General features: G+C 47.4%; 1 protein-coding gene across 2 annotated transcripts in view; it reads left to right on the forward strand.

Annotated features, from left to right (window-relative positions):
* Positions 1-26,986, forward strand: part of CABLES1 (Cdk5 and Abl enzyme substrate 1) — a 122,985-nt gene that overhangs the window by 32,958 nt on the left and 63,041 nt on the right. For both annotated transcript variants that reach the window (XM_019013786.4, XM_031003664.3), the window contains exons 2-3: positions 20,424-20,495; positions 26,044-26,136. In XM_019013786.4, the coding sequence (XP_018869331.3) occupies positions 20,424-20,495; positions 26,044-26,136 (165 nt within the window). The remainder of the gene's footprint in view (positions 1-20,423; positions 20,496-26,043; positions 26,137-26,986) is intronic.

A 26,986-nucleotide genomic window follows, 5' to 3' on the forward strand; every position in this document is an offset into this window, starting at 1 on the left:
GAAGTAGAATAATGGCTGCTGGGGGTGAGGGCAGGGGAAAATGGGGGGTATTCTTCACTAGGTGCAGAGTTTCAGCCTGGGATGATGAAGTCGTCTGGAGGTGGATAATGGTGATGGCTGTCCAACAATGTAAATGCAGTCAACGCCACTAAGTTGTATACTCTTAAAATGGTAGATTTATGCTATGTATCTTTTACCATTTTAATGAAAAACAAAAACAGGGCATGGAGCAAAGCTGTGTCCCAGGCTAGGGTGGACGTGGAGCCTGGCAGAAGGGTCCTGCGGCCATTCCACTTCCTTCCCTCCGGAGCTACTCGGGCCTGTTAAGCTCCTCGCTCCATGTCCCTGCTGATGAGGCCCTGGGTGCTGGAGAAGAGCAATCAGACCTGTGTGAGTGCCCATTTGTACTAATAGGGAACCTTGCAGAATTCTTCTAAGTGTCAGAGGCATTTGAGCCAGAGCAGCTCCTTCTTAAATAGGAGCTGGGTAAAATGAGGCTGAGACCTACTGGGCTGCATTCACAGATGGTTAAGGCATTCTAAATCACAGGACGAGGTAGGAGGTCAGCACAAGACACAGGTCAGAAAGACCTTGCTGATAAAACAGGTTACAGTAAAGAAGCCAGCTAAATCCCACCAAAACCAAAACGGCCACGACAGTGACCTCTGGTCCTCCTCAATGCTACACTCCCACCAGCGCCATGAGAGTTTACAGATGTCATGGCAACGTCAGGAAGTTACCCTATATGGTCTAAAAGGGGAGGCATGAATAATCCACCCCTTGTTTAGCATATCATCAAGAAATAACCATAAAAATGGGCAACCAGCAGCCCTCAGGGCTGCTCTGTGTAGGGAGTAGTCATTCTTTTGTTTCTTTACTTTCTTAATAAACTTGTTTTCATTTTCTGGAATCACCCCGAATTCTTTCTTGCAGGAGATCCAAGAACCCTCTGTTGGGGTCTGGATCAGGACTCTTTTCCAGTAACGTAAGTATGCGTGATATGTTATGTCCACTAGGTCCCAGCCACCTGAAGACCTGCTATTATGGTTAAACATATGACATGAAACACCAGACATTTCACAGAGAAGTGCCTGGTCTGTCAGCAAAGCAGTTATTTCTTATGTTAATGGTGCCAAGAGGGAAGCCCCTTCCCCCAGCTCAACCAAGGCATTAAACCCAAGTCATTCCTCCCCAGTGGGTAAAACTTTATTTCTTTGGCAAGATAACTTTCATTTGAAAATAAACTTTGAAGCTGTTTGAAGCTAAAAGAGCTTGCTTTCTAACACAGCAGCAGAAACTGTGAAAGAGCCTCACTTCCTTTGAAACAAGCTTCTGGAGACCTCATCAGAATTTGAAAGGCTGTGGGATAGGTGCCCTGTTGCTTGGGATGAGGGGTCTGAAGTGGTGTGTGTGAGCTGCTGAGGCTCTCCTGAGGTTCCTTTGAAAACCTCGTGTTTCCCGTAATTGGAGTCCGCCACTGTGTGGGGTCATGGGCAGCCGGAGGGCAGGTGGCTCATGCTTGCCTGGACTTGGTGGGAGCTGCAGCCGCGTGGGAGGGGGTAGGATTGCCCAGCAATGCCCTATCCCTCTCAGCTCCCCCTGCTCTGGAAGGGCAGAGGTGCCAGACTGCTGTCCTTCTAAGAGCAGGACCTCAGAATGTCTAGCAGAGACGTTGTTATCCATATCTTCCATCCCCCGGCCATGTGGATGTACATATTGTGTTGGAACCTCAGTTTCTCCATCTGCAAAAGGAGTCAGCATAGTACTCATGTACAAGGGTGTTGTGAGAATGCCAAGATGTTTGTAAAGCCCTTAGCAGAGTGCATGGCGCAAATTGTTCCCAAAAGGAAATATAAACATGTAACAAGGGCCTGCCTGTTTTTGACGTGGCCTGTTGTCCTTCCTAAGAGCCTTCATGCTGTGCGAAGGAATGTCTGACCACACACAGAACAGAGTCCCCTTCCATCCACACCTGCCCTCTGGCTTCTGGAGGGTTTGGTAGCAGGGTTGCTTCTGAGCTTGACGTGTTTCTGGGTTCCAAGACCACACACCCTAGCCATCTCCAGCAGCGTGTGCGTGGGCCTTGGGTCCATTTATGCCCCTTATGCTTTTTATTGGTCTCATAGCAGAAGCCAGACTGCTGGGGTTTTATGAACCCAGGAAAACGGGCTCTTGATGACTATGAGGCATTACATCTCAGAGCCAATTTCATAGTCGCAGTTCAGCCTCAGAATGAGCTTTTCACCTCCTGATTCTTGACAGCTTCAGCTTCAAAGGGCGTTGTAAAAGTGCTTTGGAAAGAATAGGTTAAGACTGACTTCCCACAGTTTTGGCTGCAAAGGAAGTTGAGGGTTGTTTTTTTGTTGTTTTTGTTTTTGTTTTTGAGACAGAGGCTTGCTCTATCTCCCAGGCTGGAGTGCATTAGTGCAATCTTGGCTCACTGCAACCTCCGCCTCCCAGGCTCCAGCGATTCTGGTGCCTCAGCCTCCCGAGTAGCTGGGACTACAGGCGCCCGCCACCACACCTGGCTAATTTTTTGTATTGTTAGTAGAGATAGCATTTCACTATGTTGGCCAGGCTGGTCTCGAACTCCTGACCTCATGATCCGCCCGCCTCAGCCTTCCAAAGTGTTGGGATTATAGGCGTGAGCCACTGCGCCCGGCCTGTTCTTTCTTTTAGAGATTAAGTTATTGGGGAGGGAGTGCTAATGGGTTTCATTAATGTGATCTGTAGATCCAGGCCACATCTCCTTCATGGCCCTATCCTGGGCGGGAGTCCAACATTCTTGTTCCCGTAACACCAGTCAGTGCGCCTTTGTTTTATAATGAACTCTTAGTGTGTCTCCTCACTGGATTGTTCTTAAAGGCAAGGCTTTTGCTCTAGTCATCCTGGATTCCACAGTGCCTTGTAGTGGGTGCTTAGCAAATGAAGGGTGGATGACTGAATGCATCAATGAGTGAGTTTATAATCTGACGAGCTCTGTCCCAGAGTGATGGAGGATAAGGAGGGGCCATGTGCCTTGAGCCTTTCCATGGTCTGCACCGTTCTCATCAGCCCTGCTTATCCTTAGCCATGCCTCATGTCTTGGTAAAGCTTTACAAAGTCTGTTTTGCAACGCTTTTTTTCTTTTTGATAAAGTGGTGGTATTTCTCCTTGAGATCTTTAGGAATCTGCCTGTTTTTCAGAGCAGGACCTCTTCTCTTCTTTCCTGTTGCTTTGACTGTTGTCTCTCTTTTTCCAAGACCCCTGCCACCCTCTGATAACCCTCGCATCTAACGGAGCCACAGAGTCCACAGCTGCTCATAGGTCACTCACCCACGACTTGCGTCCTCAGAGGAACTCTGCTTCCCCATGACCCCATCAGCCTCACATCCCTGCCAAACCAGGCAGCTCAGAGCTTGCCTGCATTCCAAGCTCTGGCCTGTGAGTGTTGACCAAAGGGTTAACCTTTCTGAGCTATGTTTGTCCTGTCTCCGTACTAGCTCATGAGCCACCTAGAACAGGGACCAAGCCTTATGTTTCTTTTTTTGGTTTTATTTGAGACAGTCTCACCCAGGCTGAGGTGTAATGGCATGATCACAGCTCACCACAGCCTCGACCTCACGGGCTCAAGTGATTCTCCCACGTCAGCCTCCTGAGTTGCTGGGACTACAGGCATGTGCCACCACACCTGGCTAACTTTTTGTGTATTTTTTGTAGAGATGGGATTTTGCCATGTTGCCCAGGCTGGAACATTTTCTTTTACTTCTTTGTATCCGTGACACCTAGGACTGAATATTTATATGTAGGTGATGATAGTGACAGTGATGACAATGACATCTTAACACGGTAGAGACAGAGTTGGATCTGAACCCTGCCCTCCCTGTTCCTGTCATTACCTCTGCTAACCCATCCTCCATCCTTTGCATTCTCACAGTGGATTCTAATCTTTTCTTGGGATCATACACTCTGTTTTAGATAAGAGGGGAAATGGACACTTATACACACCTTGCATCTGATTTTAGAAGGTCCTCAGATCCCTAAGAGGCCGAGAGATCCCAGTTGAAGGATCTTGCTCTAAAGAAGGACACCATTAAACACCCTTAGGAAAATCAGTGGTAGTCGATTGCATTTATTTTACCCAGTCACTTTCTGAAAACTTTGGTTGAAAACCATGTCTCCCCTACCCTCCCTAGTTGTTAAGAGTATGTTATTTTCCACAGTAACCAAAGCTTTGGTATAAAGGGTCCATTCAGACCTCTGACATAGACTTTTTTGAAGAGTCCAATAGCAGTGGAATCCACATTACATCCAAGTGAATATTCACGTGGCTTTAAGCACAGCTCTCATGCTGCAAATTCACTTTGGAAAGCCTTCCTGAACAGCCTGGCAATTAGAACTGTGGTGGCTAATTAAGAATACGGTGAGGCAGATGCACTAATAATATATTTCCAAGCGAGCTGTTAAAAAATTAAACTTCCTCTGCTAAGGCCGATGGAAGCACCTTGGATTGGGGTATTGTCTTCCCGTTTGGATAACTGAAGTGCTTGTGAGTTCTCCTGAAAACTGGATCAGGCTTTTTAAAAGGGAGCAATTTGCAAGGATGTCTTACGCCAAAGGTTAGGGAGATGGAAGGTTATGGAAATGGAAGTCTCAGAGCTCCAAACGGCACCTTGATGTGTGCAGTAAGGAGGTTTCCTTTTTGGAGAGATGGAGAGAGAGGGTGGATGAAATGTGGCTGTCAGCAGGTGCTGGGTGATACGCGGTACTGGGGCAAAGTGTTCTGATGGGTGGCTGGGGATGGAGCACTAGGTAGCCTGTGCTGGAGCATCTGTCGATGTGCTGAGCAGGCCCTGCTCTGGGGGCGTTTGCCCAGGTCTCTGCCTTCAAGCCTAACCTGCTGCCTGCTGCGCACAGACACCTGCGGGACCTCTGTAACCCACATTTGAAAGGAAAGGGAATGGCTCTGAAATGACAGTGTCTGGTCCCCAGATCTTGCCCTCCCAGCCATCCAGCTCTGCCCTGGACATGTCTGAACCTCTCCAAAGCTTCAGTAAAAGGAAATTGAACCAGATCCATAGTTTTCAAATTGTATTATCTGGAGCTCTAAGGATCTTAGCAAGGGCTTAGGAGGTCTAAAAACAGTTCTAATCTGTTGTATATTTTGGGATTTGGTGCTTCATTATTACTGTATATTTTTTCCCAACATATGTTTTTCTACATATGTAAACTTTATATATCATATAAATATTTTAACAGCTTTACTAAGATATAATTTGCATACCAACCATTTAAAGTTACTATTTTGGCTGGGCGCAGTGGCTCATGCCTGTAATTCCAGCATTCTGGGAGGTCGAGGTGGGTGGATTGCTTGCGCTCAAGAGTTCAAGACTGTCCTGGGCAACATGTCAAAACCTGTCTTTACAGAAAATACAAAAATTAGCCGGGTGTGATATGGCATGTGCCTGTAGTCCCAGCTATTGGGAGGCCAAGGTGGGAGGATCGCCTGAACCCAGGAGTCAGAGGTTGCAGTGAGCTGAGATCGCACCACTGCACTCCAGCCTGGGTAATAGAGTGAGATTCTGTCTCGAAAAATAAAAATAAAAAATAAAGTTATTGTTCAGTGGTTTTTAGTACATTCACAAGCTTGTGCAGTTGTCACCACTATCTAATTTTAGAACATTTTCATCACCCTCAAAAAGAAATCCCATGGTTATTAGCAGTCTCTTCCCATTCCTCCCCCTCTCGGATCCCAGCTTCTGGCAACCACGAATCTATTTTCTCTCTCTATAGACTTACCTACTCTGGACATTTCATATAAGTAGAATCATACACGACGTGGTCTCTGGTAACTGGCTCCTTTGGCTTAACATAATGTTTTCAAGGTTCATCTTGTAGCATGTATCAGTACTTCGTTCCTTCTCATGGCAGAATAATACTGCATTTCATTCATTCATCACATTTGGGTTTTCACATTTTTGACTATTGTGAACAGTGCTGCTGTGAACATTGTATTTGTCTTTGTGTGGATGTATCTTGGCATCTTTCTTTGATTATATTTAGGAGTAGGATTGTTGGTCATATGGGGTGACTCTGTGTTTAAAACTTTTTTTTTTTTTTTTGAGACAGAGTCTTGCTCTGTCGCCCAGGCTGGAGTGCAGTGGCGCGATCTCAGTTCACTGCAAGCTCCACCTCCTGGGTTCACGCCATTCTCCTGCCTCAGCCTCCTGAGTAGCTGGGACTACAGGCACCCACCACCACACCTGGCTAATTTTTTTGCATTTTTAGTAGAGACAGGATTTCACCATGTTAGCCAGGATGGTGTTGATCTCCTGACCTCGTAATCCGCCCACCTTGGCCTCCCAAAGTGCTGGGATTGCAGGCATGAGCCCACCGCGCCCGGCCTGTGTTTAACATTTTGGAATATAATTTGTATGTATATACATGTTACACCATATATATATATAGATTTTATATATATATATGTTTTTTAAACTGCAGTAAAATAAACTCGATAGCTTTCTATAGCAAAGCCTGACATACTGGTGACTTATGCATTAATTAACTAATTATGCATTAGTTAACTCATGCTGCCAGACTAAGTTGATTTTGTGCAGTTACGCTTCACCTGCCACATCCGTTAAATTGAATTGGGCCTTGACATGGTTAAAAATGGTTACCACAGGCACCCACTTATCTCTTTCAATGGTGATTGTATCCTTACTGTACAACCAAGACCAAAAGAAACAAATTAGATTCTGAGATTGACCTTAGACTAGAAATGTCACCAAGAGCTTCTGGTTTAAGATTTGTTTGTACCTCAAAACAGCTACACTGCTCTAACAGTGATTGAGATATAAGTCAATATTATACTCTCAAGTTTATAAAATTTATAATTGTTCTAATCTGATTTATATTTTGGGATTTGGTGTAAGGTTTAATTTGGGAGAAAAAAGCATTCTGCTGCTCAGAAGTTTGAACATCAGTGTTCTAGATTATTTCTAATGTCCTGGCTTTCATTTTTGACCTCATTCCTGGGCTTCTGCTGGCTTGCCGAAGGTCTTAGAGTAAAAATGGTAAAATGACTACCTGGAGCTTTTTCTTTTCTTTCTTTCTTTTTTTGCATTGCGTCTTACTTTGTCACCCAGGCTGGAGTGCAGTGGTGCAAATACAGCTCACTGCAGCCTCTACCTCCTGGGATCAAGTGATCCTCCTGCATGCGCCACCACACCAAGCTAATTTTCATAGTTTTTGTAGAAATGGGGGTTTTGCCATGTTGCCCAGGCTGGTCTCAAACTCCTGAGCTCAAGCCATCTGCCCACCTTGGCTTCCCAAAGTCTCAGATTATAGGCATGAGCCACTGCTACTGGTCCCCTGGAGCTTTTAAGGTACACCCTTGTTCCTCCTGAGCCAACTCTGTGGAGTTGTTCCTGCTATGCTTAAGGATTTATTGAGCACCTCCTATGTACCAGGTAATGTGCTAATCATTGAAGGGGTTTCAAAGAAAGAAAGACATACTTATTTGTCCTCAAGGTACTTGCTGTCAGGTTGGAGATGAATAAATGTAAAATAAAAAGAATAAAGTCAACCAATCTACAAGTATTTAGATATGAATATTTCCAAATGTAATAAAGATACCAAATGTAGGAATTCAGAAAATGTCAGGGACAGCTTCACAGAGCAGGTGGAGGAAGGTAGGATTTGGGTGGATGACGACAGGGTGAGGCAGATTCTGAATTTTCTTTTGAACTGAGATTTGGCCACATTTGGGCATTCCTTATGCCAGTGGTCCCCAACCTTTTTTGGCATCAGGGACCTGTTTCCTGGAAGACAATTTTTCCATGCACTGGGGGTGGGGGGATGGTTTCGGGATGAAACTGTTCCACCTGAGATCATTGGGCATTAAATTCTTAAAAGGAGTGTGCAACCTAGATCCCTCGAGTGCACAGTTCACAATAGACTTGGCGCTCCTATGAGAATCTGATGCCCCGCTGATCTCACAGTAGGCAGAGCTCAGGCAGTAATGCTTGCTTGCCCGCCACTTGCCTCCTACTGTGCGGCCCCCATTCCTAATAGGCCGTAAGACCCCAGTACTGGTCCATGGCCTGGGGCTTGGGGACCCCTGCCTTATGCCATAAACCCTTTATTTGGAGGCCATCAATTTAGCTGTACCCAATCCCCATTCAGCTTCCAGTGAAGAGAATAAACATGGGTAGCCAAGGAGAAGCAGGCATTTTTTTCAGCAGGCTTCCAGAAAGGAATCTGAGGTAATTTGGATAGACAAGGAAGAGGCATCAGTCTTTGTTTCCATAAACCACTATTGAGTGTGGGCCACAGTTAACCTGAAAAACTCCTAGAAAATAAGGATTCACAAAGCCCCATCAATCCGATTTTGCTATAGATAATTGCATGCAGTTTCTGAGCTGTCAAAATCCACTCCTGCTGAAAGCCCTTCAGAACAGAGGAAGGTCACTCTGGACACCAAGGGGGAGACTCCAGGGAGCGTTTTACTGGCATCCTCCCTAGGAGGGCAGCCCTCTGAAGGGTCCGGTAAACACCAGCTTGGATGTGAGGACCCCCGCCTAAGCCCCTGCTGGTTCTAATGAAGTTAGCTCCGTTCTCTCCTGACTGTGGAGGAAGGGACAGGAGTGTGTCCCTCCAGCAGGGTTCGGTTCTCCCTCGCCTTCTTCAAATCCCACAGAGCTAGGCACAGAGGGTCCTTGTCTTGTGTTCGAAGGAAAAATAAATGCATATCTGGCTTAGAAAGTCTTCAGCAGGTAAAGGCATTCTTCCAAAGCAGCAGTGAGCCCTCACAGTGACTGGGGAGGAAGCGAGACGGCTCCAGCACAGGCCATTGTCAGGCTCGGGGCCCCATCGGACCAAGTCTCAGGAACGAGTTCTGCTCAGCCTCTGTCTAAGGAGGTAACTCTGGCCCCCTGCACCACACCCTTGCTCCCCCATTAAGCCCTGAAGTGTTCGTAGCCCTGTACCTCCTGTGTTCGGGTGTGAGACTGAAAGGTGCTATGTGTGAGCACATGTGTACATACACACACACACACACACACACACACACACACGTTCATTGTGCTGTGATACCAGCCCCAGCCCCGCCGGTCTATGTGTGGTCAGCTTGTCCACTTGGCTGTTGGGGTCTCTGTCCGGGTCCTCCTGGAGCCAAGCCTGGCTGTCTGATTGCGAGCCTGTCTGTCTCCTGGCTCCCGCTGGGCTCTTTTCCTGGGGCGGGACTTTGCTGGGAGGAATTCTTCCTATGCCTCACCGAGTCCCAGTTCTGTTCTGTCCTGTTGGGCTCTGGGAAAGTGCATGTAGGAAGCCCCTCAGGCCCCCTGCCATGGCCTGCCTGCTCCCTCTGTTAGAGGTACTCTCTTCTCCTCTCCCAATTAAAACCTTGGCTCTCCCTGGCTCCCCCATGTACTCCACACCTGGTTTGGCCTCCAGGTGTGGACACACTCCACAGTGTCCTTAAACCATGGGACCAGGTGCTGCATTCCCATCCATCCTCCTTGCCCGGCTCAGGGAAGCCCTTTGCAGAGAACACCTGGATTTGATTCCTTGGAGCCTGACGCCCATTCAGAACATAGGTAAGTTGGCCGCAAACTCCTTGGACTTAGATGCATAGGGCGTATTTCTGTCTAGGGTGAAGCTGGCCCTTTTATTTCTAGTGGTTTTCCCTTTCCAATATTCCCTTCCCACCCATATCCTGTCCTGGCTGGGCCCCCACTTGTCTTCCCCACCCCCTCCATGAGTATCCAATGTGTTCTGTAGCAAGATCAAAGCGGTTTATCTCATCAGCCACACAAAACCTTTTCGGATCCTGATTTTTTTTTTTTTCAACCAGTACCCAGTACCTGCTTCTCCTGGTTCTACCCTTCTGCATATTCCATTGTGTGCCCCTACAGCAGCAGGGCAGGGCCCCTCCCTCTGGGACGAGGCCAAGTATGAATTAGAATGCAGCACTGCCACTGAGCGAGCGACCCTGGGCTGGCCGCCTGATGTCCTGATACCCTAAGGCTGTCCAGGGACCCTGGGCATGTACCTTCATGGCGGCCAGATGTGCTGTGTCTGCTGCTGTGTTCTGACCTTCCCTCTAGACCCTTTGTCAAAAGAGTTTGAACTTATTCCCAGGGGGTATCACTGGATCTTCAAGTAGGGACTGACTTGAGGGAAAGAGTGTTTTTCAAGATTAGCAGGACAGCAGTGGGCAGGGTAGACTGCGAGATCTTTGGGGATGAATTTCTGGCCAGCTATTAAATCCTAGCAGCAGTTCCTGTCAGCTCTAAATAGCCCCATATACCAAGATAACCTCACACCTTGATTTTTCAGGATTTGGCAAGTCTGATGAGAGCCCTTGAAACAAAAGTAAACTCAGGCAAGCCAAGAGCCTTTTGTATTCTCTGTAAACATTTAGAGAGTCACTTTCTTGACCCGCCTATGAAAATGTAGAAACAGACCTTATTTGAACAAGCTGATTGGCAACTCTAGTGTATTGATTTTAATTTGGTTTTTGCCTGATTCATCAGCTGGAGACTTTAAAACATAGCCAGATTCAAAACCAGTTTCTTGGCCGGGCGTGGTGGCTCACACCAGTAATCCCAACACTTTGGGAGGCCGAGGTGGGCCAATTGCCTGAAGCCAGGAGTTCGAGACCAGCCTGGCCAACACGGTGAAACCCTGTCTCTACTAAAAATACAAAAATTAGTCGGGTATTGTGGCGGGTCCCTGTAATCCCAGCTACTCAGGAGGCTGAGGCAGGAGAATCGCTTGAACCCAGGAGGCAGAGGTTGCAGTGAGCCGAGATCGCGCCACGCACTCCACCCTGGGAGACAGAGACTCCATCTAAAAAAATAAAGAAAAAAAGGTTTCTTCGCATTTTGTCTAATTTAAAAAAATCTAACCATCCCTCCTTTTCTTAAAGATAATCCTGTCTTCCTTCCTTTACAAGAAAAATCCCAGTGACTCCCCCACCCCAGGGATTTTGAATTCCTTTGGTCTGTATTCTGGATATGGATCTGGCTTTCAGCGTGTTAGTTGAGGCTCGGGGAGGGGGTTTTCCTTCCAAGCCAGCTGTGTGCCCAGTGCTCAGAGGTATGGATGGCATCAGGCTGACTGGTCAAGACCAAATGCTCCTCCAGTCACCCCAGCCTGGTGACCGGGCCCGGCCAGTATGCCACTGTAGTGTCAGACTCTGTGGCTCTCCTCTTGGAGTTCCTCCAGGGTCTAACAAGCAGCTGTTGCCAGGTGAGCAGTAAGGGCCATGCTTACTTTCATCAGCACTTTTGCTGCTGGACAAAGCTTTAGATCCGTGGACAACAAAACTAAGCATGTGTCTAATGAATGTGTCCTCAAGCTGAAGGGAAGGCCATTTTGCTTTAAGGGTCTGTGTATCCTCTGTTAAGAGGTAGCAGCTGACTTTTTTTTTCTTCATCTGTGAACACGTGTACTAGGGTGAAACAGTTTTGTTTTGTTTTGTTTTTGTTTTTATTTTTGTTTTTTGTTTTTTGAGATGGAGTCTCGCTCTGTTGCCCAGGCTGGAGTGCAGTGGCGCAATCTTGGCTCACTGCAAGCTCCGCCTCCCGGGTTCACGCCATTCTCCTGCCTCAGCCTTCTGAGTAGCTGGGACTACAGGCGCCCGCCACCACGCCCGGCTAATTTTTTTTTTTTATTTTTAGTAGAGACTGGGTTTCACCGTGTTAGCCAGGATGGTCTCGATCTCCTGACCTTGTGATCCACCCGCCTTGGCCTCCCAAAGTGCTAGGATTACAGTCATGAGCCACCGCGCCTGGCCAACAGTTTGTTTTTTAAGTGAGCGCAGTCTGATTGGACTTCTGCTGGAGGAGCATCTGGAATCTTGGCATTGAAGTTTGCCAAGCCTCACGAACAATGTTATCATCACTTATTTGATGAATGTGAGGAGCAGGCTGATGGTGCTGTGGCACTCAACAGCTTAAGACGCTGCTAGGGAAATGAAGGAAATAACAGCAGGGTGATGGAGGGGCATTTTCCTTTAAGAGAGCCTAGTATTTGAAAACCAGCATTTCACAAGTGACATACAGATGATAGTACAATTCTTGGGTTTATTTGTTTACTTATTTATTTGTAGAGACAGGGTCTCGCTCTGTCACCCAGGCTAGAGTGCAGTAATGCGATCATAACTCATTGCAACCTCGACTTCCTGGGTTCAAGCGTGCCTCGGCCTCCTGAGTAGCTGAGACTACCGGTGCATGCCACTAAGCGCAGCTGATTTTAATTCTTGGGTTTATACATAGTTTTTCATTTTAGGGCTCCTTTAAGTAGTAGGCTTCCATAGTCAGTCAGTTACAAACTACAGATTTGTACCCTACTTTTTAGGACACCTTTTCTGCATGAGCTGAACACCATTTCGAGAGCAAAAGATTATGTCTGTGGTGGGGGGATGGAGGGATGCAAGAAGCAGGGGATGGAGGCTTCCGACCAGAAAGTCAGAGATTCTGTAACAAAAAAGGGATTTTCTAGTTGCCTCAAGGGCCAACCCTGCTTTCTAGGCTAATGTGCCCCAAGCCTTTTCTTGCTGGGTCCTGATTGGGCTCCTTGAGGCTTGGTGACTAAGTCGGTAAAGGAGGCTAGAACATGTAGGTTTCCAGAGTCTATAAGGTTGAAGTGGGACTTCTTGCTGTCCAGCCCTGACTCCTTACCCATAACCTCCTTTTCCTGGGGCATTGGGAAGCTGAGGAGGATTTCTGGACTCTGTTGACCAGACTGGGAATGCATGTATTAAAGAGAGCAGCCCTAGGCCAGCCGCGGTGTAATCCCAGCTCACACCTGTAATCCCAGCACTTTGGGAGGCCTTGGCGGGTGGATCACCTGAGGTCAGGTGTTCAGGACCAGCCTGGCCAACATGGTGAAACCCCATCTCTACTAAAAGTACAAAAAAATTAGCCGGATGTGGTGGTATGCGCCTGTAGTCCCAGCTACTTGGGAGGCTGAGGCAGGAGAATTGCTTGAACCCAGGAGGTGGAGGTTGTGGTAAGCCAAGATCACACCATTGCACTCCAGCCTGGGCAACAAGAGCAAAGCTTCGTCTCAAAAAAAAAAAAAAAAAAAAAAAGATGCCCACTAATAATTGTGTATAGAAAAGCATTGAATGGAAGGTCAGAAGGTCAGGTGCCCTCTAGGAAAAGTCCAGTAATACCCACCTACCTGGTGAGGGGAATTTGTTCCTGTATTCAGCCAGCCATGATTGAGTACCTGCTGTTGGCCAAGCATGGTCCCTTCCTAGGAACACACAGGCTGTGACAGCATGGCCTCTCCCAAGCAGCTCGCTTCTAGGGTGTTTCTATTTTGTTTGGGAGAGGGAGGTTGGTCAGTGAGAGAAAGACATAAGTACCAAAGCAAATAATGACAAGCTTTTGGGTGTCTTGTGACTGTGTTAATAAGTTGTTTCTATGCTTGGGGTTTATTTGGTCATAATAACTGTCTGGACAGATGTGAAGTAATCATGACCTCAGCTCCTTCCTCGCCTGTGTAATTGAGGTATCCAAGACACTCTCACCTCTTCCACACCTGTGAAGAAGCAACTGTGCCATCCAGTGGCCCAACGTGCAGCCAGGAAGGGGGGTACACCCATGGGGAACACTAGAGCCATTAAGGAAATTGCCTTTTTTGTGAATAGAGAGGTGGTTGGCCCAGGTGTTTACCCAAGTCATTTTCTGCTCATGTTTTGCTCTCAGAGAACACAGAACTGGTTCTTCACACCCATGTAATGTGCATAAATTATACATATCATCCACCTGTTTATACTTGAAAGCCTTTTGGTCTTTTGCGGGCCTCAGTGCTCCAGGCTAACTAGCTCTCTTTCTTCTTGCTTGTTGAACCTTAAAAGTTCCTCATTCAAGGATAAAGGAGACCACCTATTATCTGGAGGTTGGTTATGATCATTTCCATCCCAAGTTTGCTGATGCAGGAAAGTAAGGTAAATAAGTGGAATGTTAGGAGAAGGTTCTCACCCACCTTTGGCCTGCACAGAACACTGGAGCTCTTTCAATGGGACTCAACTGTACTTCTCACTAGAATCCTCCGGGAGTGTCTAAAACCCCGTTTATCCAGCCACACCCGGACCAGTAAATCAGAATCTCAAGGTGGGCTCAGGCTTTGGTGATTTTGTTGCTCCCTGGGGATTCTGATGTGCAGACAGCCTTGAGAGCATCGATCTATGCTACTTTCTCGTTTCATACTGGAAGCAGACTGAGGCCAAGGGTCACCTTCCACGAGGTGGGCTGTCCTAACTCTCAGGCCAGAGCTTTCCCCTGGGTGCCCACTGCCTCACGTTGTCCTTCGGACTGAGCTGCTGCCCCAGGTGACTGCATAGGGGATTGGCCTTGACCAGCTTGCCCCACCAGACCCCACGATGACACTGCTGCACCCTCACTGGTCGGCAGGGACAGCAGCGAGTCGCTCACCTGTCTCCCAGTGCTTTCTTCAGGGCACTCTGCTTACCAGGCTCAGGAGAGAGGACATCTCCAACAGAGCTGAGGAAGGTACCTGGACCACACACAGCTCCATTTTGCCTCTCACTCTCCGGGGTCCTCAGAGTCGCTGCAGATCAGGATGACAACAGAGCATTAGTGAGGAGGGCCTTCGGGATGGTCAGGCCTCTGGGCCTGCGTCCCCTCATCAGTGTGGATGGTTGGCCTCTCTTCCTGGCCTGGAAATAGGTCCAATGACCCTTTTCTGCATAAAAGTCACTTTAGAAATGCTGGCCCTCGGGCCTGCCTCTCCCAGTGCTTTGTCACTCCAGCCACAGGTTCTTCTGTGTACTTTTTTTCCCCTCTCTTCTTCCCCAAGTGACCTTTCCTTAAGCTTTCAGGGTAAGTGAACTTATTCTAACAGTACCCTTGTGACCAGCGCTGCGTCCCGGGAGTATACAGTGATTTGCACCCACGGAGGAACCGTTATCCCTTCATGATGAGTGGATTAATTTGGTCCGCGTAGGAATATCCAGATGTGCAGTCGTGTTGTCATGGATTATGACTTCCTTGCTTAGCATTCCAAGGATATTGTAAAACAGGTGTGGGTGCTTTCAGGAGGCTGCCTTACGCATGAGCATTAAGCATGAACTCCAAAGTGTGGCCAGTGTGGAAGGATCTAACTTGTAACTGTCAGACAAGTCTGGGAGCCCTGAGTGTACATTCAGTCTGGAGACTAGACATACACACTTCCATCTGATGATGTCAGTGCGTATTACTCTTGCTTTGAACCCTGCCAGTCTCTTACCATATGTCTACTTGGTCAGCCTGCTATTTTGGTCCAAGGCTAAGTGTTCTTTGTCAGTCATTAAAATATGCAAAGACCTCTGCTTGTTAAGTCTATAATGATAAGGAGTTTGCATAGTAATGGACTTAATTTATGAGGGAAATTACAGAGTGAAAAGTGGCTGTTTAAGATTGGCCGCCCGCCCTGAGGCTTTTTGTTTATTACAGGCTTTCTGGGGTTAGAAGGTGAGGGAGAAGACACTAAGACATACCTTGGGAGGATCCAGCAAGGTGTGGGGGTGGGGCAGAGATGAGCGCTGCTGAGTGACACTACCAGTTCACAGGGCAACCCTTGAGGCAGGGAACAGGTCCTCATCTTAGGCTGGAAGGGCAGGCATCCTTTGCTGTTTGCTGGTACCACAGGATGGTTTCTTTACAGTGACTGGTGGTAGTTCCAAGTTCTCTTCTTTGTCTCAGAATATACTGGTTGGTTCCATTCACAAAGAAGGGAAGTACATCTGCTGAAGTTAAAGGAACAGGTGGGCATTTGGGCGTGGATTTTTTCCCCTTTAAGGAGTCCTGATCAGAAGTGCCCATGCGTGCTAATGTGTGCCCTTGCATACCGGCACGTGTGTGTGTGTGTGTGTGTGTGTGTGTGTGTGTGTGTGTGTAGGTCCGTCTGAGTTCAGACTTCTATAACAAAGTACCAAAGACTGGATGGCTTATAAACAATAGAAATGTATTTTCTCGGCCGGGCATGGTAGCTCATGGCTATAATCCCAGCACTTTGGGAGGCCGAGGCAGGCGGATCACTTGAGACCAGTAGTTCGAGACCTGCCTGGCCAATGTGGCGAAACCCTGTCTCTACTAAAAATACAAAAATTAGCTGGGTGTGGTCGCGCGCACCTATAATCCCAGCTACTCGAGAGGCTGAGGCACAAGAATTGATTGAGCCTGGGAGGCAGAGGTTGCAGTGAGCCAAGATTGTGCCACTGCACTCCATCCTGGGTGACAGAGCGAGACTCTGTCTCAGAAAAAAATAAATAAATAAAAAGTAAAGAAATGTATTTTCTCACAGGTCTGAAGGCTAGAAGGTCACTATCTGGGTGCGAGCATGGTTGGGGTCAGATGAGGGCTCTTCCAGTTACAGATGACCAACTTGTAGTGTCCTCACATGGCAGAAAGGGAGCTAGAGAGCTCTCCGGGGTCCCCTTTACAAGGGCACTAGTCCCATTCATGAGGGCTCCACTGTTATGACAGATCACTTCCCACAGACCCCACCACCTCATATCATCACAGTGGGGGTTATGATTTCAACATGTGAATTTTGAGGGGACACAGATGTTTAATCTGTAATAATGTGTGTGTGTGAATTCACACCTGTTCAGCTCCTGAGGGGAGTTACCGAATGTGCTAGGTTTTAGAAAAACCCTTATAACTGTAAAGAAAGGTATATATCTGGTTCTTTTCCAAATTAGCCTTTCTCGTTTCTGGTGCAGGAAGAGGTGGCTACGGCTTTGTGAGAGGGGAGTTATTGGGTCGTGTGCTTTTGTGGATGGGCCTGATTTTCTAGGGTGAAACACGCTGGTGGATGTTGGAGGAGTCTGTGCTTCCCGGCAGGGCCTTCTGTGCTCACTGTGGGACTCAGCTGGAGTGTTCTCCACACCACAGCCCTGAAGGACGCACGGGCTTCAGGGACTGTTAATGGGGCTTCCTGGTGGCCGTCCCATGGATCTCCACGTGACTCTCAGCCCCTGAGGACAGGAGGCAAGCCTGGTTCAGCTGTGTGTTCCTGACAGGGCTCACGACAGGGCTCACGGCCACATTGTTGAGTGGGTGGGGGTGGATGCATGGAGAGGTGAACCTGCCTGGCTGGGCTCTGGGCTCTGCCAGAGCCTGGGCAGCATCTGTGCTGCCCGAAGAGCCCACCCAGGGCCTCCCCAGGGCTCCTTAGGGTACCTGAAGGAGGGCAGCCTTCAGCCCTTCTTCTGCATGATCGCCTCACTTGCCTGGGTGCAGATTGAACAAAACATCAATTGCCTATTTACTGGCCACCTGAAAATGCTCTTCTACAAAGGAAGGCCAAAGTGTGACAGAACATGTTGAGATTCTCAGGATCCAAAGCCTATACATTTATTTCTGCCTGTGGAAGTTATCCCTAATGACAATTTGGATGTGCATATTTAAGTAAATACTTAAATGAGTGTTTTACTTTGGATTTAAAAGCTCAGAGCATCATACAGAGATAAACAGTAAATCTTTTAATCACTGCCTTCTGGCTGTAGGGAGACCTGAGAGCAGTGCAAGGAGACATGGGGGCCACTAATTTTATAGGTGGCCAACACATCAGTGAGTATGACTTGTGCTTCTCAGTTCACCCCACTGTGTACATGCACAGAGTTAGTTGTGCTTTGAAGTGGGTATAAGTGTGGAAGGAACACGTACACATCTTGGGTGGGCTCAGGCACAAGGCATTTTGGGGTGACCCTCCCACTGGCAAGGCCTTGAGTGGGGGCCAGAGCCTAGAGTTAGGACACTTAGCCTGCTCCTGGTCAGCTGAGCTGGGGTGCAGGTCAGGGTGCAGCCTCAGTGAAGGAAACTGGAGTGTCAATCAAAAGCCCAGTAGCTCCCATTCATTAAGAACTGCTGTGGGCCTGGGACTTTACATGTGTCCCTTTCTTAGTTAATTGTTGTTTCCCATTTCATAGATGAACAAACTGAGGGTCAAGGATTAAGGAGCTTTCTTTCTTTTCTCTTCTTTTTTTTTTTTCCCCCCCAAGACGGAGTTTCGCTCTTGTTGCCCAGGCTGGAGTGCAGTGGCTTGATCTCGGCTCACTGCAACCTCTGCCTCCTGGGTTCAAGCGATTATCCTGCCTCAGCCTCCCGAGTAGCTGGGATTACAAGCATGCACCACCACACCCGGCTAATTTTGTATTTTCAGTAGAGATGGGTCACCATGTTGGCCATGCTGGTCTCAAACTCCTGATCTCAGGTGATCCACCCACCTCGGCCTCCCAAAGTGCTGGGATTACAGGTGTGAGCCACCATGCCCAGCCGGATTGAGGAGCTTTCTCAGACCCCACAGCCTTTGGACCCCAGGACTGCAATATCAGTGTCTGATTCTAGCCCCTAGGCATTCTCCTGTGTAGAATTACACCACCCTGGATGGGTAACATGGGGTTTCTGCTGCTGAGATCTGCAATGGGCAGATGTGAGTCTCCCCCAGTCCAGCCTGGGACTCAGCACCTGGAGAGAGGTTAGGCTCGCTGCCTGCTTTCCTAGGATTAACTGGGATTTCAGAGGGCTGTGTCTCAACCCATAGCACAGGCACTTCAGAGCTACAGCTGCAGGTGCTGTCACAGGGGTCTAGGCAAGCTCTGTCCCCTGAGTTACGGGGCTGTGCAGGGAAGTCCTGTCTACTCATGAACTGGCTACCTGTAAAATCAGTTCCCCACCTCCTCAGCTCGCCTCTGCACTGCTCTCAGGTAAGACTGGTGCCTCCTCCACAGCTCTGGCTGACTCTTAGAAATCTGGCAATATTATTGAAATGGAAATTCACTGTTAGTTAATTGCAGAGTGAAACCACAGTTTCTGTAGAAAGTCCGGTATGTCATGAACACAGAGGGTGATGTGTGTGCTTGGTTCACAAACACTGATGAGTGAGGAGCTGAGAGTGTTCTATGTTCTGCTGTTTTACAGTTGGAGAAGAGACAAGGAGGCTGTATGATGAGTATTTTTTTGAGACGGAGTCTCGCTCTGTCTCCAGGCTGGAGTCCAGTGGCGCGATCTCAGCTCACTGCAACCTCTGCCTCCCGGGTTCACGCCATTCTCCTGCCTCAGCCTCCCGAGTAGCTGGGACTACAGGCGCCCGCCACCACACCTGGCTAATTTTTGTATTTTTAGTAAAGACAGGGTTTCACCATGTTGGCCAGGATGGTCTCAAATTCCTGACCTCAGGTGATCAGCCTGCCTCGGCCTCCCAAAGTGCTGGGATTACAGGCGTGAGCCACTGTGCCCGGCCACAAGTATTTTTTTTTAAAGGATTTGAGTATCAAAAAATTATGAAAGGTGGAAAATTGATGAAGCTGTTGAATAGTTTGCTACAAAAATGACCTTTCTGATTGTCTTAGAAAAGCCAAACAAGCCAAAGGTATCAGAGTAGTTGGTCAGAAAAAGTACACACAAAATTAGAAACAAAAACAAAACAAAAAAACACCAAAAAGTCATTTCATTCTTTGTTCATTAGGGCAAATTAGAACATGGTTATGACTGCATGTTCCTAGGCTATGTTTTGCCAAATGTAGTAAAAAATAGACTTATCTTAATATTTTTAGTTCCGTTTTAAGGAACAACCCAAAGTTTTTCAATCCATCGCTGCTCCACCAAATCATTTACTATCAAATGATGGTCTTTGTTCAAGTAGATTTATTTAAAGTTACCACCACCCTACCCTGCTCCCTGTACCTGATATTCTTAGTTAACTAGGACCTGTTCGTATTTCAGCCTAGCAAAAGAAACTGGTAGACTAGGGAGGTTTTAGCAGGCGGTTTGCAATTCCTTAGCAGCCCAGAAGAGTTAATGTTTTGCGTAATCATGCCATATATTTATTCTTTCTACCCGGTCTATGAGAAACTCTCCCAAAGGAATAATTTTTTTCTTGTTTCTAGTTGCTTTTGAAATCATGGCCATCCAGGGAGCATAACCTTTTTATTGCATCCTAATGATTTTGAAGTTGTTTTTAATAGGGTTTCAGATTTAACATTTATCAGTTACCGGGTTCAAATCAGTGATAGTGGAATACTTAACAGTATTAGCTAATGCCTTAGAAAAGCTGCACACAGCGCTCAAGTTATCCTATATATTACAAGAGGCACCTTGTTTTTGTGTGTGTGTGTGTGTGTGTGTGTGTCTGTGTGTGTGTGTGTGTCCTTGGGGGGAAGTGCCAGCATCAAAAGGATCAGTCACTTCCTTAATCATCACAAAGAGGCCCTCTAACCAGGGAGAATGCTCAGGATTCAGCCAGCAAGATGGGCCTGGCGTGCAGGGTGGGAACATGGCAGCCTCTTAGAGACAGCTTTTGTCTGATCTTTTCTTAACAGACTTCATGTTTTTGTTTTAGGGTAGTTTTAGATTTGCAGAAATGTCTGATCAGTTCTGCAATGCAGTTTTAACTCCCAGATTTTTTCCTTCTTTCTGCAGACGGCGCCTCATCTCCCAGAGATCTTCCTTGGAGACCCTGGAAGATATTGAGGAGAACGCCCCTCTCCGGAGGTAATTTTCTGTTTCATTTATGTATATGTAAACAGTACACCATGACAGCCAGAGATTGATTTTGGTTTTTTAACTTCTTGATCTATAGAATTAAATTTAAAAATAACCATCTGAACTCCAGGGACTATGGGACATCTCCTAGTGTCTAACCCACCTCTGAGGACCACTAGAACTAGACAACGTTAAATCCAATTAGGTGTTGGAGTAGCCCAGTTTGCGTGGAGATTTGGGTGCTTTTCTTTCCGTGGCACCTCTTCATTTTGTAAACTGCTGCTTAATGGAACAAGAGCCCAGCATTGTCCCAGCCCATCCCCCAGGTGCAGTCACACAGTAGGTACAGTCCTGGACTTCATTCTCAGCGGGAGGGGCAACAAGAACTCCTCAGGAGGTAACCACGATGTCGCTCCCTGGCTAGTTGCTGGGAAGCCCAATTAGGATAGTTGTGAGTGCTCTCTGGGGTCTGAAAGTGTTCTGTTTCTCCCTCGGGATTAGAAGAGTGCTTGCAAGGCGTCTTTTTGGGTGACGGCCATTGCTGAGCTGTGCTGTGCTGTGCTGGTGACTGACAGGTTCCTCTCCTCTAACCCAGCCAGGCCCTCATGGATGAGAGTGCACTCAGGTGTACTGCACCCCCTTCCATCCTCACTGCAGCCCTGAGCTGGGTGGGGCAGCATGTGGGAGTGAGCCAGGAAGATGGGACACAGGGGCTTCCTGGGGACTGCAGGGCAGGCGGCAGCAGGGAGGGCATCGGGAGGAGATGAGCTCCTGTGGACTTCCATCAGCTCCTCCTCAAACCCGCATCTGCACCGTGCATGCCTTGGCCAGGCCAGGACTTGGGAGCGCCTGGCTCTTCCTTCTGAGCCTGGCAGGGTGCTGCTGTAGGAGATGGCCTCCCCCTGGATCTGGCTCCTTCCCCACCCGAAGCTCCACTCCCAGGGCAGAGCCCGTGTCTGTAGGCTCCGCCTGCATGAAGAGCAGAGGGCAGAGTGAGCACAGGCAGCCTGGGGTCAGAGGGGAAGTGTCCGGCAACTGTGAACTTTGTCACTGACATCATCCCAAAGAGAAAGGGCTGAACAGTCCCATCTCCACTTTTGGAGTCTTTTTCAAAGCGTGGGTAACCTCCAGGCGCCTCCTAGGATGTGTGGTATGTGGCTGTGTGGCAAACGCGGCCTGGGAACAAGTGTTACTCTGAGGAGCAGTTCAGTGGGAGAAGGCCATTTCCCTGCAGGAGTCATACAGAAAGCTACGCTGAAAGTCAAATGAGGGAGCTGGCCTTGGTCCACGTACTCAGCGAGCATGCAGGAGAGGCGTTTGCAGGCGCACTGAGTGGCTTTGGTGTTAGAGTGAGTGACGTCGCGATCTGACTGAGGTGCTCCCTCACTCCTGCCACAAACGGAAAAATCCATGAATAACGTTGAGAAGCCCCTGGAGTTTCGAGAGGCTACTAGAAGCCATGGTCCTTGGAACAACGTGGCCACTGTGAGCCGAAGGAAACCGGGTGACTCAGGGTACCGGCTACAAAGGGCTCTCCCCTCTTCGGGAATTCCCAGGCAGGGCTGTTGAGCCTCGGGATGCAGTGTCCTTGAGTCTCGAGGTGTCGAGGAGAGGCCGGAGGAGGACGTGGGTTCTGCATTCCTGGTTGGTACGCTGTCACCCCTCTTCACGGAATCCACCCAGACTGGTCCTCAGCCTTGTGGTAGCACAAATGAATGCAGTAAAAATGCTTGTTGGCCTCAACTGTGACTTGTACCAGCTCTCACAGAATACTGCACTGAACCTCAAATCTTGTTATTATAAAATTCTAAGAATGTCAGAAATCAGAAGAGTTTTAGAAATCAAGTGTTTATTCCACTAAAGGACCTTTTTTTGATTTAAAAAAGTTCTCAGCCGGGTGCAGTGGCTCACACCTATAATCCTAGCACTTGGGGAGGTGGAGGCAGGAAGATTGCTTAGTCCAGGAGTTCAAGACCAGCCTGGGCAATGTAGTGAGACCCCCATGTCTACAATCAATCAGTCAACACAAAAATACATAAATAAATAAGGTTCTCATATTGGCTGGGCACGGTGGCTCACACCTGTAACCCCAGCACTTTGAGAGGTTGAGGCAGAGGGGTTGCTTGAGGTTAGGAGTTTGAGATCATCCTGGGCAATGTAGTGAGACCCCATTTCTACCAAAAAAAAAAAAAAAAAATTAACCAGGCACATGGATGTGCACCTGTAGTTCCAGCTACTCAGGAGGCTGAGGCGACAGGATTGCTTGAACCCAGGAGTTCAAGACTTAAATGAGCTATGCTCAACACTGCACTCTAGCCTGGAGTTTCTTAAAAAAGAAAACTTAAAAAAAAAGAGAACTTAAAAAGCATAACTGTTCTCATATTTACTTAGAAATTCACTTATTCCTAGGAGTTATATTAGCATGATGTAGAAGAAGAAACATTAGTTTGAGAGCCTGGGAACCTGAGTTCTTAGCCTGACTCCAGCTGGGTATGTAGCATTGGAAATTGACTTAGTGTCTCTGGGGCCTCAGTTTTCCCATCTATAAAATGGGAAGACCAGCTGGCTGATCGCTGAAGCCTTCTCTGGTCTGTGAAATGGTAACACCAATAATGATGCTGAAGTATTTTGGGAACTGTGGGGGTGGAAGGCTATTAGCCCAACTTGCTTTTAAGCTTAGCAGAAGAACAAATGGCTCCAAGGAATCTATTAGACCTTTTGCATAATTAAGTATATCCCGTAATCAGTGCTAACAAGAAAGAGCTAATCTTTCATTAAATTAGTTTTTAATTTAATTCTATGCTAATTTAATTTTGCATCACTTAAAATGTATGTTTTTAAATGGATGTTTATACGCTGTTGCAGGCGGCTGTGAAATTAATTCATTCTTTGCTTAACCTGCCAACCTGAGCACCCGGTATTCCAGTTCCTTGGCAATTGTTGCCAATGCCACAATTCTCTTAAAGCATTTCTTAGATTCCCTGGTGATTTGGTTGAATGCTTAAAAAAAAAAAAAAAAAAAAAAAAAGGCAAGACAACAAACAGCTTGCTTAATGAAGGGCTAGATTAGTAGGGTGTATGTGCAGTTAGAATTGGGTGCTGATATGGAAATAAAAGATCTTGTTAAGTTACCCTGTTAAAAGTCCTACTTTCCTCTAGCACATCATGGTTTGTTAGTGGATTTCCTGTATCTACCTGTAACTCCAAGAACTGAGCATGCGTCATGAGAGGACTTGGACTGAGAAGTTTTGCACCTGCCTAGTGGTTACCTGGTGTCCAAAAATAAGGAGTTAAGCCGTCTCTACTAGTTGTCAAGAAAATCCTCTATTTGTTTGCAGCAAACGTGGCCGCCATCGGCACCTGCCCTGGTTTTCCAGACTGGGTGGATGGATGCTGGTGGCCGCAGCTGTTAAAGTGGTCGCGGCCTCAGCTCCTTCCTTTGTTGGTACAGACAGCCACCTGTGGCCCTTTTGTGGATTTCCACTTCCAGAAGAAGGCTGAGGAATCTGGGGCCCCTCTTTCTGCAGAGAGCAGCTCAGGCCATCCTTCGTCTGTGCTGGCGTCAGTCCCAGCTTCCTGCAGCTGGGAGGTGGGAGGAAGGAGCTAGAGTCTGCTGAGGTGGCAGGATCTGCGAGCCGCCTGAACCCGCACACTGTCTAGCTCTTGGCCTGCTGCCCTCAGATTGACTGGCCCAGGAAGCTCTGCTCCTGGGAAAGGAAGCCAGAGAAGTGGTATAAGGATGCTTCTGAGCCCTTGGCCCTATCTAGAAACCACTTTATGCTTTCAGGGATTCTCCTCTTTCCAGTGACTCCATGTTTCAAGAACCTTCTTTGCGTGTGTGTGACCGGTGGGAACTTTGAGTGGCCTGCAGATTCGAGCAGTCATTCTGGAGGAAGAAATGAGGCTGTTTGGAGTTCTGGGTCTGCTCTCAGAGAGCAAAAGGCAGAGTGAGGCCCTATCTCCTTGAACCTTAGCCAATTAAATCTGGGTTTAGTGGCCCAGGCGCAGTGGCTCACACCTATAATCCCACCACTTTGGGAGGCTGAGGTGGGAGGATTTTGAGGCTGCAGTGAGCTATGATGGCACCACTGCATTCCAGCCTGGGCGACAGAGCAAGGCCTTGTCTTTCTTTTTAAAAAATTAAAAAATCTGGGTTTGGAGGCCTAGAGTTGGGTGGGGGAGTGTCAATCCCAACCCCACTCTAACCCCTCCTGAAAGCCACAGGAAGCATCTACTAAATGTCCTCAAACAGGGTTCTGCAAGCCTTTAAAAGAATCTTTCTTTCTTTTTTTTTTTTTTTTTTTCCAGACTGTGTCTCACTCTGTCGCCCAGGCTGGGGCACAGTGGCACGATCTTGGCTCATTGCAACCTCGGCTTCCCGGGTTGAAGCGATTCTCCTGCCTCAGCCTTCTGAGTAGCTGGGATTACAGGCACCTGCCACCGCGCCAGGCTGATTTTTGTATTTTTAGTAGAGACGGGGTTTCACCATATTGGCCAGGCTGGTCTGGAACTCCTGACCTCAGTTGATCCACCCTCCTCAGCCTCCCAAAGTGCTGCGATTACAGGCGTGAGCCACCACGCCCAGCCCAGAATCTTTCTTTAGAGTCAAGAATCAGGTCACAGGCACCCGTGTCCCATGGCAGGAGCTGGCTCCTGTGGCCCAGGTCAGAAAGGTTTTTCGGTAGCAAAACCCAAAATCGAAAAGTCACAGCCCCTTTTATCTAGAATAAACTGAGACTCTTGTTTGTTGAGCATTTTGCTTTTCTGTCGTTGTGATTGTGGTTTTGTAACTTAAAATTTGCCAGGTGAAAACACTACACACAAATAAGGTCTCCTTGGCCTATGGTCTATTTTGCCAGTCCTATAGTACAGGCAAATGCTGTATACTCCAACAAAATAAAAATTTTAAAAAAACTTGAATCCAAGCCATTTTTTTAGCTCAACAGATGTTTATTTAAAATTTGTCTTAAAAACAAAACAAAACAAAAACAACAACTAGTTGGGTCTCTGATTTCTCATTCAGTGTAAAGCTGTGACCTCCCAGGCATAGCAGGTCAAGTTGAAACTTAAGGCAGCTGTCCAGGTAATTCAGGCCAAAATCTTGTTGCAGAAGAAAAATGATTCAGGCTTGTTTTTGAACTGAATTTTCCGGTGTTTCCCTACCCCCTTTAAATGTACAGTTTTTGGTTCCCTTCCCCTTCGTTGATACAGCAGGATTCTTTTTAAGACAACAATAAAGAATAATGTCTTTGGAATCTGCATAGGTTTTTGTTTTTGTTTTTGTTTTTTTTAATGCAGGGGACAATATTCTTGATTAGTTGGCTTTTTAGAGACCCATGTAAAATAATAACAGTGTTATCAAGAAGTTGTCTATTATTGGGCCTTTTTTAAGCTTCCTTGCTTCCAGCCGTGTTGTCTTCATTATCCTCGCAGACTCCTGCCTGCCTTGGGGTGACTCAAGCCATTTGTCTGGTCCTTCCTTCCTGTCTTTATGTGGAGACGTCTCAGCTGTCCAACAGGCAACTGACTGTGTTTTTGAAATGACTTTATTTTTCAGATGTCGAACTCTCTCAGGTTCACCCAGACCAAAGAATTTTAAGAAGATTCATTTTATCAAGAACATGCGGCAACACGATACCAGGAATGGCAGGTACTACATTCACAAAGAAGCAGCTGCCAGCACCAGTGGGTGGAGACAGGGACTGGAGGAGGGGACAGTTTTAGTGGCCAAAACTCAGCAAATGCAAGTCCACACTTTTAAGATGAGCAGGATCTCATGGAACCTTCCCCGACAATTTCCACCCCACTCATGCCAGAATCACCAAAAGCAATCTGTAGAGAATAATGAACGCTCTCTAAGGCGAAGTGAGATGTTTAGACCAGAAACAAACTGAGTTTTTGAGAACACACGAACGGATTTTTATAGAAACCTTTGAACAGAAAAACAGTTGAGTTTTGGGGAGTTTTTATTTGTTTTTCTGCTTTGTTAGTTTTGTTTTCGTTTTTCACTACCACTGTGTGCTCTGGTCAATAAATGCCCTCCCAGATATGCTCCTGAACTTAGTTTGGGTCCTGGCTTTGACTCTCTTTTTAGGAGAGTAGAATCATGACTTTGCTGGCAGATTCTTCCTCAGTGCTGATCCGGCTTCCTGGGCCAGCCAACATCTGGAGTATGTGTTTCTCCAGCTCTTCAGCTGCTCGTTTGGAAAGCACCATTAAATAAAACTGGTTGAAATTTATATGACCGTGATATTAAAACCTTCCAGACAACAGATAGATCAGAATCATTGTTGCCAGCATGCTTATGATTGGATGGCTAAGTCCATTCATCTCAGCTCCAATGGTGCATGGGGACAGAGTCCAAGACCTCTGGGGTCCCTGGTGCTGTGTAACCCTGGGAGGCAGTTGCTCCCCACTGACTTGAATGGGTGAGTTAGAGACGCCATCCAGAGCTGAGGTCCTGCTGCAGAAGACTCTCTTGTTTGATCTCCTAATTTATA

This window comes from Gorilla gorilla, chromosome 17, assembly GCF_029281585.2.
Source record: "Gorilla gorilla gorilla isolate KB3781 chromosome 17, NHGRI_mGorGor1-v2.1_pri, whole genome shotgun sequence".
Classification (NCBI taxonomy): Eukaryota; Metazoa; Chordata; class Mammalia; order Primates; family Hominidae; genus Gorilla; species Gorilla gorilla.